This window comes from Phalacrocorax aristotelis, chromosome 1, assembly GCF_949628215.1.
Source record: "Phalacrocorax aristotelis chromosome 1, bGulAri2.1, whole genome shotgun sequence".
Classification (NCBI taxonomy): Eukaryota; Metazoa; Chordata; class Aves; order Suliformes; family Phalacrocoracidae; genus Phalacrocorax; species Phalacrocorax aristotelis.
The window spans coordinates 126,535,433-126,549,340 of NC_134276.1; the positions used below are offsets into that span (position 1 = coordinate 126,535,433).

Consider the following 13,908-nt stretch of genomic DNA (forward strand, 5'->3'; position numbering starts at 1 on the left):
CTGCCACAGATACGAGCGTAGGCAACTTTAGACCGAATGCCTAATGTCTGGCAATAATATACAGAATAGAAAGTAGAGCCTTTCAGGGGAGATGCAAAGCAGACTTAAATGTTGATATTTTTCCAGCTTTGTCCACACTAACCTGCCATTTCCAGTCTCCATACGGTCTGCCTGCAGGGAACTGAGACTGCAGTTTAGGCCGGGTGAATAAAGCCACCTTCCACTGAAATGCACAGTTCTGATCTTCAGGTTTTAGACGTGGATCTACTGGATGCCTTTGTTTGTCCAGCCCTTTGCTAAAATTAGAAGTAGGCAGAAGGTTCCTGTGCCATTTTAATTTGTTCCTGCCACCTAGGTAGGTACTGTGAGATTTAAAAAGTGAGATTTAATTAGGTGCTGTGGTACTAGCCAGTGAATGGGGCACCTCTGTTCCCATCGTCACACCTGCAGGTGTACTGTTAAATGGGCTGGTTGGTTTTCTCCACTGCCTTCCCTCCTGACTCTGGCCGGCTGTTCTGGCAGTGATGTGCTGGAGAACGTGTGCCTGGGTAAGGGTAGCTACTGTAGGGGAATTTCAAGCAGGCAAGTCTGCTGCCAGCAGCAAACTGTGTGGGATGCTGAGGCAAAAACACCTAAGAGCATTTGCTCTTTCCGCATGTCAGTTTGGCATGGAAATGTGGAAATCTTCCTACTGGAGTAGTTACAAGCATCATCTCTGGCCAGAGTGTTTTTTTTTGTTACTAGATTCACCATGGATCTCAGTTAAATTAGATTGCTGCATTACCACCAAAAAAAAAAAAAAAAAAAAAAAAATTGGCAGTGTTCCTGAAGGTTTATTCTTCTGCTTTTTTTCCACTATGGTTATTTGCACCACTGGGGGTGACAGGAAAGAGGCTAGCTGCTAGCTCTGTAGGTTTCAACCACTTTGGAACCAAATAAAGGTCATTTGAGGACTTTTTTGGGAGCACTCTTGTACGTGTGCAAGTAGCAGCCAGTGACTGTGGTCTGCCCTGAACTACAGACATTTCAGCTCTGTCTTGCTGTGAAACAAGCAGATTTTAAGAGGACTTAATTTACAGGACTAAAGTAGAACACATTTTTTTCCCCTGAGGTTTATACTGTTACGCTAACTCTCACCAGTAACTGCTTTCACTGATCATAAATGTGACATGAAGATTATAGATTGCCGTTGAAGCCTGTCGTATTACAAAAGATTTGAGGCTATTTTTGACAAACACATAGGCGGCTGGCCGGCCTTTTCTTAGGGGACAGAAGCTCCCCCGCTACAGCTTCATAACTGGGGTCAGTATGAGGAAAGCAGCAGGGGGCCTGTGGTATCTTCTAATGGTCCTTCCCGGCCTTAAATCTATTCGTTGCCATACTTAAACCGTCCAGACTGTGCTGAAGGAAACGTGGGTCTCTCTCTCAAAGGCAGGGCAGCGTTCCCCAGGACCCTCAAGCTTGCCGGGGTGCAAGGCCGAACATCAGGATAGCTCTTGGAAAACGGATCATTGCAGCAGGCGGACGGAGCGCGCTGAAAGACACTGTTCCTCGGCCCCGATTCGTGGCCCAGCAGCTAGAGAGCCCTCCGCGCCTCCGCCACGCTCCTGGGGCTGGGGCGAGTCTATGAAGCGCGCAAGCTGAGCGGCAACAAAAAAGGAGAAGCCGAGCGCAGGGTGCCCTTGCTGCTCCCTGCGGCCCGATGCCGGCAGCGCGCCGCCCCCACGCCGTGCCGCCCCTCGGCAAACCCCGGCCGCGCGGGGGCAGCCGGGGGCGCAGCGCCGGGCCCCGCCACGCCCCGTTCCGGGGCCGGGCCCGCGCCGAGCCGGGATGGTGCTGCTGCCGCGGGCGGGCGGCGCGGCCCGGGGCTGGGCCGGCGGTGCGGGACGGTCCCCGCCGCCGCTGGCCGCCCTGTCCGAGGTGCTGCGGCTGGAGCGGAACCGCCGCACCGGCGTGGTGTTCCCGCTGCAGAAGCTGGAGCGCTGCCTGGCTCCCGGCGCCGACACGGCGCGGTTCCGCCTCTTCCAGCCCGGCCTGGCCGCCCTGCAGCGCGCCGAGGCGCTCTTCAGGTCCGGCCGCCACCACGCCGTCGACTACGTGAGCTCGGCCGTCCGCATGGACCATGTCCCGCCGCCGACCCTGCCCGAGGTCAGGGCGTCCCCCGTACCCCGCCGCCCGGCGGGGGGCGAAGGGCTCGGAGCGGCGGTGCCGGAGCCCCGCGCCGTGCTTCTTTTTTAGGTCGTTTCTTTGCTGTTGCTGCCCGCGCCGTACCATGCGGCGGCGGTGGGGCGTGTGTGCCCGGGCAGCAGCCGCGGCGCAGGGCGTCGCTGTCCCCCGGCGTTGGCACCAGCGGGGGGCTGAGCGCAGCGGGAGGGGGTCCCCCGGCCCGGGCAGTGTGGGCGAGGGGAGGCGAGCAGGTGTAGAAGAGCTCTCTCTGTCTCTCCTACTGCAGGTGTGCTTCATCGGCCGAAGCAATGTGGGGAAGTCGTCTTTAATCCGGGCCTTGTTTTCACTGTCTCCAGAAGTGGAGGTCAGAGTGTCCAAAACTCCGGTAAGCGACATTTTTTACTTCCCTCCCTCTTGGTCGGAAGCTGGCGCCGACCCAGAGGATAGGGCTGAGAAGGGTGGGAGGAAACAAGCTCTTGGGTAACTTGAAGCAGCAGGAGAAGTGGCCAGCCACGGTGGCCGCCAGCTCATGGCTGCTGGCACAGGCCTTGCTCTAGTAAAGGAAAAGGTGGAAAGAGCCCAGCTTAGCCCCTCAGCCAGGGCTGCCCCATGTGCCAGACAGAAGAGTTGTACAAGCTGAGCAAATGTGCTGTAAAGCCCTTTAGGAAGAAGGTATTTTTAGTCTGTTTTAATGATAGAGCCATATAGGAGTGCTACCAGGGTAGGAGACTAGGCAGCTTAAAGCAACAGCAGCGTTTTTGCAGCCTTCTTGGGGGCAGGGTATGGTACTGAGATGTTTTGCGGGGCATCTCTTAGTCCACTGCTTAAAGCAGCTTTTTAAAACCGCGCCCTTCCTTCATCTTACCTAAATCCTCTCCCCAGGGCCACACCAAGAAGATGAATTTCTTCAAAGTAGGGAAGTACTTCATGCTGGTGGATATGCCCGGATATGGCTACCGTGCCCCACAAGACTTCGTGGAGATGGTGGAGGCCTATCTGCAGGAACGGCACAAGTAAGGGACTTAACTGTACCTCCACGGTGCCATGAAAGCCTGACACCTGCATACAGTGTCATGTAATCAGGTGGAAAAATGTGGGAGGGGGAGCTACTTCCAGTGGTGGGTAGTGATTACTAGTTCTGACATCATTTTCCTGGGAACCTTTGTGGTATCACTTATTCATGCTTAGACAGATTGAAACAGCCAAAAAGATGGAGATGCTGCTCCATGCTGACCCTCAGCTCCCATGTATGGCTTTTCTTGGCTCTTCCTATCCCCAGATCCCATCTTACTTGTTCTTGCTTATGAATTTGGAAGGAGCAGAGCAGGCATGAGATAACAGTGGTGATTACTGTTGCTTGTATTTCTGGCAGCTTGAAGAGGACTTTTCTGTTAGTTGATGGTGTAGTAGGACTCCAGAAAACAGATCATGTTGCAGTAGAGATGCTGGAAGAGTTTGGGATTCCTTATGTGGTAGGTAATACTTCGTTCTCGTGTTGGTTATAAGCTTCAGGTAATCTATAAAGTTATATACCCTTTACCTGAGCTTGTCCAAGTTGTCCTGCCTAATACCACATCACCTCCCCTTTGTTGTTAATAAACAGGCCTAAAATGTGTTGAGGGGGGCAGGTGGGATTTAAGGGATTTTTTTTGCTTGATTTATTAAATGGATACTTTGTTTTCAGTGCTCAGCTTGAGGAGCTTGAAAAGGTCCACTCCTTATGCAGGCTATAGAAGTGTTTTGGTGAAATGTCTTATACCATTTTTACCCCTAGATACATGACCAAGAGCTTTCAGCCTGCCTTGCAAAGATGGTCCAGGACTCTTACAGATGTTCCAGGCTAGCAGCAAAATAATCTTCTTTTCCTCTTTGTAATCCTTGTTTTCTTAATCCACACAGATGGTGTTAACAAAAATTGACCGAGCTTCCAGGGGACTGTTATTAAAGAACGTGCTGGAGATCCAGGAGTTTGTAAAGGAGAAAACTCAGGGATGCTTTCCTCAGCTATTCCTGGTCAGGTAAAGCTCTTCTCCCTATGATGCCTGCCAACGGGCTCTGCCATTTTGCAGTTTGCAGCTGTGTTAACAGTAGCAAGCTGTACTTGTTTGATTACGTAGCGGAAGTGCTTCATCTACCACGGTTGTACTGCACTGCAGGAGATGTAATTGTATACAGCCGGTGGCTGAGTGTGCTTGTATTATGCCAAGAGGCAGCAGCATCTGGCACTGAACGTTCCACGCCTTTCTTTCCACAGTTCTCTGGAGTTTTCGGGGGTTCACTTGCTCAGGTGTTTTGTAGCCCATGTTACTGGAAACCTGCCTACTTTAGAGGCCAGCTGAGAAGACTGGGTCCTGACCTGCTCACCTCATCCGGAACAAAAGGTACCAGAAGTCTGGATTTTTCTTGCAAATAACCCAAGGTACTAGAATTTATTTTTTTATAAACTCGTGTACATTTTCGGATAAATTAATATTTGTTAGGTTAGGGTTTTTTTGTTTAATAAAGTCATCAATTCAGGAAGTTTGCACTATGAATGAATCCAGGTTATTACAACACTGTTTGATAAAATTTTCATGATTGTGCTAAGGAGAAAAAAGCAAAGAGAACCTCCAAAGAGAGGCGAAGTTTTAATACAGCATTTCCTTTGCCTCCAGCTAAACCTTCAAAAAGCTGCCACTGCATGCCTAAGGTCTGCTATATTTAGGATACTAGAGGTAGTCTGGTAACCTTATTAATAAAAAGGCGCACTTCTTTTAAAAAAGAAAAACTGTAGCCCTAACATTAAGTAAACGGTACTTGCCCAGTTGAATGGAATGATACGTAGTTTACTTCTCTCAGCTTATGTAGCAGGGGCCACAAACTAGCACTTGTGCAGCCTGCCTGCTCTAAGGCAATCTCGAGTGGAAACAGCCGACGTGTTGTCTGTGAAGGCGTGTTTAGGACTCCTTGTGTGTTTTACTTCTGTAACTCTGCTGCATCATGCGTTCAATAGGTGCAGCACGATGGCACGCCTTGCTTACGTACATCGAGTTGTCCCTGTTCCACGTGGATGAAAGAGAGGATGCATCTTTAATTTGATCACTTTTGGCTTGAAACAGAGCAGAAGAAATAACTGACACCTAGAGGAACTCTCTCCTTCCGCACTTTATCATCCATCAGTGCTACATCTACCTTCTGTTTTAAACCCAGTGTGAAGTTGTGCAGCTGCGCTGAGGTGAATTGCCAGAGATGAATGAGACACATTGTCCATTATCTGCATCTGTTCTACCCTGGCATCTGAAGCATGATACTGACGTCCTGTACTCTTTAGGAGCACTGTAACAGCTGGCAGAACCGTGTCCTGCAGCACCTAAGAGCACCCAAAGCTGGCTCGTTACAAGGCACAGAACTGGGGAAAAAAAGGACTGCCATCAATAACAGTAGTTGTTACAAGAGAATTTAGACCAAAGCTATTAAGTGCCTATGTCAAACTCTGGCACTCGGTCTTGTTGTGTCGTAACATTGCCAAGTGTGCATACACAGTTGTCAAAGTTACTTACATTAAGTGTTTAAACCTCAAGAAAGGGCAGGTCTTTTGTGAACCACTCTGAGGTATTTCTTGTGTTTTGTTTCATTATGGAATGTCTTGTCACTCTTGAACTAGACATGAGGTGAGGTCTGTTTTCAGCAGACATGTAAGAAGTGGGGGGTGGGGGGAATGCAGTACAAAGATGTGGATCTTTAGTTGCTGTATCTTAGCAGAGATCAAACCTGTAATTGTCTAGTACTTTACCTCTAATCCCAAAGTGCTCTAGAGTGAACCAGCCCATAGGATGCTTGAGCCTAGGGGCAAGTGCAGTAGTATCTAGACAGAGGGAACGGGTAGAAGTGAACACTTCAGGAATAATCTTTTCAAAGTATCATAAAACCAGGATCTTCCAAAAGCATCAATCTTGCCAAGGCTGTCATTTTCAAGGCCTCAGCCTTGACTGAAGAGCCTCTGAAAATAAGTCTGTATATGTGAAAGAAGGTGCAGTTCTGTTTTTAGTCCCTCTTCAGGACAAAATGCCTTACAGTGCTAGGAAGTCTTCTATTAACCACTTAAATACATGAAGTATGTCTGGTAACTCCATTTGTATAAAAAGTGTTTTTATTCACAGCAGACTGTGAATTGGACCTCATGATCCTTATGGGTGTGTGAAGTTGCCATGAGGTGTCCTTAGTGGAAGCCTTGTGGAGCTAGATCATGCAGTTTCTTACGGCTGTACTAGAAACAGTAGGTGCAGTCTTATCCTGAAGAACCAGCTTTGCCTCTGGACCTATCTGGGTTTTCTGCTGTATTGGTCAAAAGATCTTCATTCACAAATGTTTCAAACATGGGAATAACTCGCATTTTCCTCAGCTGTCTGCAGGGGGGAACACCGCAATTTTGTTAATTGCGGTCAGTAATGCAGAATCAGTGCCCCTGTGAAAGGTAGGGTAGTAAATAAAATCAAGTCCTCTCCTTCACTTAAACATTAAAACTTAAATGTAAGTGCCTTTGTGGGAGCATGCTTTGGGTGAACAGGCATCTGACGTGCTAGCAGACTTTCTTGCCAAGGTCTTAAGGAGCATGCTGTGTTGCCGAGTGAGGAACTGCACTTTCTCAGGCCAGGGACACAAAAGCTCTCCCTTTCTTTTTCTCCACTCATCGATCAGTGGTGGGCTTGGCAGCATACTGAAGTAGCAGAGATCACTTCAGTTTTAAATGCTTTTGAGGCCTTAAATTGCTTGCAGTGTATACACTGCCCTGCAGGCACCCAGTGTTATTCTGTAAATCTTTGCCTCTTCTGCACCTGATATTCACAGAAGCAATGGTGACTACGCACTTCCGCAGAAAAGGATTTTACCTTGTGTATCTCCCCAGTCTTGCAGCAGTACGTTCTCCTTTTTCTTTCTCTACTGTGTCTGGTCTAGTCACCATAACCCTGGCACTACGCAGCCAGTATCTTGACTGTATTCTTGCAACAGTCCCCTAGAGTCACTGTAGTGTAGAATGCATTTTAGCAGGGAGCTTGACCAGCTGCGATGTCAATAATTCTGTTAATATCAATGAAATAACCTAAACAGGTTTCTTGGGTTATTTTAAAAAGCAGAGGGGCGGATTTAGCAGGTAGACATTTCAGATTTGGCCTCTCTGAGGCATTTGCAGAGGGAGGCAATGTGCAATAAGGCAGAAAGAGCTGTGGTTTACTGACACTTCGAAGGTTGCTTTGGTGTTGCCTTCTTTTGCTCTTTACCTTGCCTGAAGTCTTGCTCCTTAACTCAGCACTGTTTTCAGACTCTGCTCAGAACTAGGATGCATCACAGTAAGAGCTCTATGGTACAGTACGAAACAAATTCTGGATGCCAAACAGAACATGCCAAGTGTTGAATACAGACAATTTGTTCTGCATTAAGTGGGGTGGCTGCCCGTGAGAAGCGAGACAGTGCTACCTCAGCTCTCAAAGCTCCTGGCAACGGAGGAAACAGAACTTTTAGCAGCAGCTAATGTTTCTGGTCTGTATCGCTGACCCTGCTCATGCTTGAGATTGCTTTTAGTAGCTGCTTATCCCAGCTATAACATGATACTGTATTTTACAGAGAAATCGTAGCTGTTTCTGTGCAAGCAGGGACAAACCCAGGGAGACATACAGCTTCTTACATCGCTCTCCTCCTTAATTGTTTTGGAAACACAGTAAACCAGAACCCATTTACAGAAGAGGCAGAGGAGGGAGGAGTAAGTTGTGGTTTTGCCCCATGCTACAGACAGGACACAAGATGAGAAGAAAGGAACGGAACTAAGAAAAGGCAACACGACGCTTATGTAACACTGTCCAAGCACTTGTTGAATTCTTGATTTCTAACTACTTCAGCTATAACTGGTCTACTTATAAGCATCTCTTTTATATAAGTACAGAAGACTGTTTTCCTCAATAAGGTAATTATTGAGTAGCTATCAACTGTTTAGTTAGGTACACAGCAGATTTTTTCCAGGCAGGTAGTTCACATTTTTGTATGCTAATAATCTACAATGGTATTTGTGCACCTTGTGGCACGTTTACAAAGTTTGTACAAGACAATAAGTCTACCACTTGCACAGAGGTAGCTACTTAAACCAATATTTTCTTTGTAAAACATTGAGAATTATGGAAAATGTATTATGCCAATAAGTAGTAAGGGGCAGGGGGGGAATAAATTTTAGCGCTCTTCTTGCTGACGCTGTTCCCCAGAAAGTTGTTCTGTGCTGCTTCTTGTGTGATGAACTGGTGGACTGCTGCCGTTGCCCCTGATGCAAGTGCAGAACATGGTGTCTTGGAGTAGCACCAGCCCTGAGCTCGCTCGGGGGAGGCTGTTTAGACTCAGGTACTGAATGGCACTAGTACTCACTTCTTTTGAATTCATTCCTTGGGATCATTCAGTGCTTCGTCAAGACTCTGGCTCTACTCTCCAGTATGTTTTTGTTTCTCCAGTGTCTGCACCTCAGCTGCACCTTCTCCTCCTTCCTCTTCAGCTTCCTACAGAAAAAAACTTCACTTAGCAAGGTGTTTATTTCACTAGAAGAGTGAGCCTCCCGCTGGAGACATAACATTTTTCTTTATAAGGAAAAAATTTCTTTATGACAAAACTTTTTCTTGAGTTTTAAAACCTGATGAAAGCACAAGAAACTTGCGTTTCATAAGCATCAGCAAAAGCGCTTAAGTTTTCACAACAGCTTATGAAGCATGTAGGCTGTTGTACAATTCAGAGGTATGATTGAACAGGGCAAAACAAATGCACTCAGACCAAGGCCCATGTAGGTGCAGCAAGACTTCAGAACCACAGATGCCTTTGCGCTCAAAGACCGTAAAAATCATTACACTGGTATTTAAAGATACTTTTTCTTCCAAAAAATAACAGAAGGTGTAGGAAACCTAGTACTCAGCCCCCAATTACAAAAGACATTTCAGAAATTGTAGAACTTCATGCTAGAAAAAATAAAATAAGGAAAAATACCAGCAGCCCCAGGAAAGGGTTGGCAGGTGGATCTGTGTAGCCAAGCGTGACTACAGTTTGCAAACTGTCAGAAGGTACTGCTGACAGATTTGGCCCATAGAAGCCAGGGTTTGGTTGGCCAAAGTATTTGCAATATTTGGGATAAAGCAATAGTCTGGACAACTTTTAAAAACCCTTCTAAGAGAAAAATATTTTTTTTCTTCCCTCCTTAGGGACTCCCCAATGTGACTCCCAGTGCATAATTAAGCGACATTTATACCAGAAGCCCTTCTAAACATCCCCAGGCCTGGTCAAATAGGTTTGTGTGTGTCTCATGTCCCATACAGACCTGCTGTCACAGGAGGTGTAGAGATGAAGAACAGCAAGCAGGAAGAAGAGGCCCAGGAGGCTTGCAAGGCTGAGGACACAGTGAAGAAACCATGTGCTGGTCTCTAAAAAGAAACAGTTGCTCTTTTAGCTACATCTCACAGACCATTTGTTTAGCCTGTGCCTCTGTCAGGATGGCGTCGCCTAGGCAGTGCTCTCTCTGTGCTGTACTTTGGAGGATGCCCTAAGGGAGCTGGAATAGAGTGCTGGGCACAGGACGGGGAATAAACAATGTCCCCCCAATGCCCTTGATGGAGGAGCCTTGTCTTGTGCCATTCGGGCACTAATTAGATCCTCCTCCTCAGCACTTCCCATAGTTCAGCTGCAGGCCTTGCCTGTGCATCCCAGCAAATTCCAGCTCCGATTCTCTTCCAGCTGAGTGCTTCAGTGAAGTACATATGGTTGCACACAACTTCCCAGCAACGTCTTCAACTTCACCACCTACAGGCTTCGCCTACCAGCCAGTCTTTGGCAGCTGTCAGTTGGCTTTCAGCCTTCCTGTCACGACCTATGTGTAACCCAACAATTAGCAAGATGTAAGGGTACTGCTGGATTACAATACACGGATCTGGGTGATTGTACCATTGATATATTTGTGTGTCATGAACATCTGCTTTCCTAGAATTTCACAAAGGCCTTTACAAGTCCGACAGCACCTTTGTTTATCCTTGTCCCCCCAAAAGAGTTTCTCACTGGAAACTTCAGCTCAACTGCACGGTTCCTGCTGCAGACCTGCCAGTGCCTCTGAGGTTTGCCTTAGTCCACAAACAGGGGTTTTGAATGCTGAATGTGCAAAGGGAACCTCACCTGAGAGGTGACAGGCTATGGACTTGCTCCACGTCCCAGCTGGGTGGGACACGATGCAGGTTGTATTAGTCATGTTGGTGCTGTATGGTGTGAACTTCCCGAGAACAGTCACTGTCCCGTTGTCATGGCCTTCTTCCTCAGGGGTGGAGTTGCTCTCTAGGACCCACGAGACCCGAGCAGGCGGCTTCCCTGCCGCTGCCTTGCACACGGGGTTCCCGTGGTTGTCACAGTACACGGTCAGCCTGGGGGGGACTGCAAAGCGTCAGGAAGGGGAGATACATGCAGTTAGTTTGGTGAAAGGAGGAGAGTAAGGCTGGAGCTGCCATCCCGTTCTAGTGAAATGGGCCAAAGTCACAAGACACAAAGATCGTGCCTGTTTTTTCCTTTTGGACAACTCTCCCCCGCTCAGGTGAGTTACCACAGCCACGTACCGTTAGAGGGGCTATCCCTGGACATTGCGGTAGGGAATTAGCCCAAATACAGGGCTGAACTACACCCTCGTCCTGAGCAGCCGTCGTACAAGTGGTTTGAAATGTGTCTGAATGCCAGCATGAGAGGAAATGGGTCCTCCCCTACTGTCTGGACAAGAACATCCCATGTTTGATAGACTATCTCAGCACTTGGAAGTGTTCCTGTCACATGCTTTAGTTGCCTTAAATTAATGTATTAACAATTGATTCTACAGGATAATTGGCATGTGCAGAACCCTCTGTTAGGGTATCAGGAATTGCTTCAAACCTGTCCTTTCTAACTGGACAGTGGGAAAGGGGCAGCAGGAAGGAGAAGAGTTTGGGGACATAAGGAGAAGGGAGACACAGAGCTACCATCAGTGAAAGGCACGAGAGTTTATCCCAGCAAGAAAGCTCCTCATCTTACTGCATGCTTCCCCTGGTGCATGGGGAGAAGAGCTTTGTATGTCCTGGCCCAGACACAGTCCTTTGGAGAACCGTAAAATGAGGAAGGAGTCCCTTACCTAGCACGGTGAGGTGGTACATCTTGTGGAAATTCCCTTCTGTGGCTACGACTTCGCAGGTGTAATCGCCCTCAAGGGCTATTCCCACGTGCCGTATCTCAAGGGCAGGATCCCAGTCTGGCCTGGATTTCCAGTTCATGCTGTCACTGCAGTTTGTTCTGTCTGTCTTGTTCTGATCAGCCCTGTATCCCAAGGTGCAGGGCCCTCCAGCCTTGGGGCTTATTTTCCATGTTACCATAGTCATATTTGATTTGGGAGGGCAGGCGAGCACAGAGCTTTTACCTACTGTCACTGACACTCTGTTGTTTCCTGAAGGAGAGAAGGAAGGGGAAGGACATGTGAGAAGGTGCCCAGGTATGTCACGCATAGCCTTGGAGTTCTGGACTGTGCTTCGCAGAGAAGTGTCTGCGCTGTTACATGCCAGCGTGAGGCTCTGTCTGAGCCAGCCCAAGAGCTGTGTCTCCCCTCCCAGGTGGGAACAGATCTCCAGATTCATGGCTGTGTTCACATACATCGGTCCTTGTCTTCACTCCCTCCCTCTGTAAGGTTCTTTCTCTAGGACAGCAGATAAATAATATGACTGGGAAGCAAGAGTCAGAATGAGCTGCAGAGCTCATCTGTATGGGGAGATCTCCTGGGTTGCTTCTCCCTCCGCATCACTGCCCAGTAGAGCAGAAAAATGAATGCTTGAAGACATTCACCCCCACTTTTGTGCTGGGTATAAGCAGCCCTCCTAAGCACGGGTGGTACTCTCTGCCCTGCCACTCCAAAGCTTATATGAAGCACTTTCCCTGATTACTGTGGTACAGATGAAATAGCAGAGGAGTATGACATTTAACTGGAAAGGAAACACATTCCTGTTTGCTGCTAGATGCAGAGATCCCTGATAGACTCAAGCTCACTGCTTGCTTGCCTGCCTTACCTGTCCTAACAAACACAAGCAAGAAAAACAAACAAGAACTTGCATAATGAATGTAGAGGAGGGAGGAGAAGGATTATAGCTGCATTTTCTGATCCCCTTTTTCGGAATTAGCTTTTCTAAGTATTTGACTGTGTTTAGAAAGAGGAAAGAACCTTCCAGTAAGCCTTATTAAAACTTCCATCTGAATCTAAAATCCACGTCATTTGTCATTTGCCAGGACAAGCCATTGATTGATACCTAAAAGTAAACCTTGTTAGTGTGCTCAGACTGATCAGAAAACCACCCATCAAACATGTTTTTCAGAAATCTGTTAATTATCACTAAAAATATCATACTGCAGGAAAATCCTTACCAGTTTCCATCAACTCATTGAAAAGCCCAAGTTCAACCAGGTATTGGTTGGCAACCAAAAAGATCTAGTTGCAGCTAGAAATGCTTTGATTTGCAGGTTTTTGGTTTTCCATCAAAAAGTCCCTTCAGCAATTTGCCAAGATCCCTTCCCCTAGATTTTTTCTTTCTCAAAGAGGAATTGCGTAAACATCACCCTGACACTTTGCCTTTTCCTCCCCCGCCCTTAACAGAGACTTGGTACCAAAGTACCATCAGAAGTACCTCCTGCTCCTGTGACCGCCGTGATGGCGAGCAGAACGACGGTGCACACGGTCCTCCTGACAGCTTCCAAAGACGCTCTTGCCTTTGTGGGTGATGTGGTTTTCTTGCACCATCCAACTTGCTGTGAGGTCTCCATCATCCCCCGCCAGTGATCCTCAGCAGCCAGAGTCACTGCTCTTCCTGTGCTCCTGACAGCCCCACCACGCAGCTACAAAGAGATGGTTCTTCTTCCTAGCACAAAGCTTCCTGTGCTGAGAATTGGTGAGCAGAGAGGAAATTGTATTCGTGCCTGCTTTCTGACCACTGGCCTTCTGTATAATGTTACTGTGGGAAAACAAACTCTAGAGCAGAACTTGCACAAAGTCCAAGCAGTGTGATTTTTCATGCTGGGCTCTGATCTCACAGTGAGAGTTTCATCACTGGGAATTGGGGTAGGGATATTCTTAGCTTACCACTTAAAGGATGCTCAACATATTCCAAAAGAACTCTTAAAACCAACTCCTCTTCCTCCCTGCTCTATCCTTCCCCACATACCCAGCAGCCTAAGACCTTTTCACTAAGAGGCACTGGCAATCCTTCTGCCCTGCAGGGAGGGAAGGCGGATGGGTGCATTGTACAGTTACATTACAACACTCTTTCTCTGACAGGAGTACCTCCACAGACAGTTAGGCCGAGGTTGCCTTTTTTGCATCACTGTTTTGTTTGCACTGAATTTAATTCCTGTGATTCTGTGGTAATTTCATCAGGAAAATGTTAGCCTCTCCCAACCTTGGAAGCCACCAAGCTGAAATGAGTTGGTGAGTATTTGCCTGTTCTAAGAACAGAACTCTCCCCCCACAACTACTGTCACAGCAGACTGATGTATCTCCATGGCTGTGCTGAAACATGCCTGGAAGGGCTTCAGCTGTGGGGTCAAACAGATGCAAGACATCCACAAATGGAGGGAATCACTGGCAGGCAGGGAGGCAGGCAACCGTGTCTACCCGGCCCTGGGCCAAGGAGTGGGTGCCGTTTAGCTGAGAAGAGGCATAGCACCCATTAGTGACTCAAAGGAAAAGCTGGGTAGTTC

At 47.8% G+C, this 13,908-nt stretch overlaps 2 protein-coding genes across 5 annotated transcripts; one reads left to right on the plus strand and one right to left on the minus strand.

Moving 5' to 3' along the window:
- Positions 1–1,784: 1,784 nt before the first annotated feature.
- On the plus strand, positions 1,785–13,201 carry GTPBP8 (GTP binding protein 8). Of its 4 annotated transcripts, none has more exons than XM_075106185.1 (7): positions 1,785–2,148; positions 2,453–2,551; positions 3,049–3,179; positions 3,539–3,638; positions 4,066–4,184; positions 4,421–4,547; positions 12,809–13,201. In XM_075106185.1, the coding sequence occupies exons 1-6, from the start codon at positions 1,831–1,833 to the stop codon at positions 4,503–4,505; spliced, it is 852 nt and encodes a 283-aa protein (XP_074962286.1). In that variant the 5' UTR covers positions 1,785–1,830; the 3' UTR covers positions 4,506–4,547; positions 12,809–13,201. The 4 variants fall into 4 exon arrangements, with proteins under 4 accessions (XP_074962286.1, XP_074962294.1, XP_074962264.1 ...); XM_075106193.1 differs by lacking the exon at positions 12,809–13,201 and adding an exon at positions 9,372–9,487; XM_075106163.1 differs by lacking the exon at positions 12,809–13,201 and adding an exon at positions 5,159–6,277 and having other exon boundaries at positions 1,786–2,148.
- LOC142054152 (cell surface glycoprotein CD200 receptor 1-B-like) lies at positions 9,430–12,975 on the minus strand. Its single transcript, XM_075086349.1, has 4 exons — positions 12,840–12,975; positions 11,306–11,614; positions 10,333–10,584; positions 9,430–9,590 (listed from the first exon to the last, which is right to left on the minus strand). The coding sequence occupies exons 1-4, from the start codon at positions 12,973–12,975 to the stop codon at positions 9,430–9,432; spliced, it is 858 nt and encodes a 285-aa protein (XP_074942450.1).
- Positions 13,202–13,908: the final 707 nt, after the last annotated feature.

What these genes read in the sequence shown, in the direction of transcription:
- GTPBP8 (XM_075106185.1), top strand. Translation starts at nt 1,831, where the DNA reads ATGGTGCTGCTGCCGCGGGCGGGCGGCGCGGCCCGGGGCTGGGCCGGC. An exon ending in AGTTTGGGATTCCTTATGTG is followed by an intron (nt 3,639 to 4,065) that starts GTAGGTAATACT and finishes TAATCCACACAG; the next exon opens with ATGGTGTTAACAAAAATTGA. An exon ending in CCTCAGCTATTCCTGGTCAG is followed by an intron (nt 4,185 to 4,420) that starts GTAAAGCTCTTC and finishes TTCTTTCCACAG; the next exon opens with TTCTCTGGAGTTTTCGGGGG.
- LOC142054152 (XM_075086349.1), bottom strand. Translation starts at nt 12,975, where the DNA reads ATGGAGACCTCACAGCAAGTTGGATGGTGCAAGAAAACCACATCACCC. An exon ending in GGCGGTCACAGGAGCAGGAG is followed by an intron (nt 11,615 to 12,839) that starts GTACTTCTGATG and finishes TCTCTCCTTCAG; the next exon opens with GAAACAACAGAGTGTCAGTG. An exon ending in GTACCACCTCACCGTGCTAG is followed by an intron (nt 10,585 to 11,305) that starts GTAAGGGACTCC and finishes GACGCTTTGCAG; the next exon opens with TCCCCCCCAGGCTGACCGTG.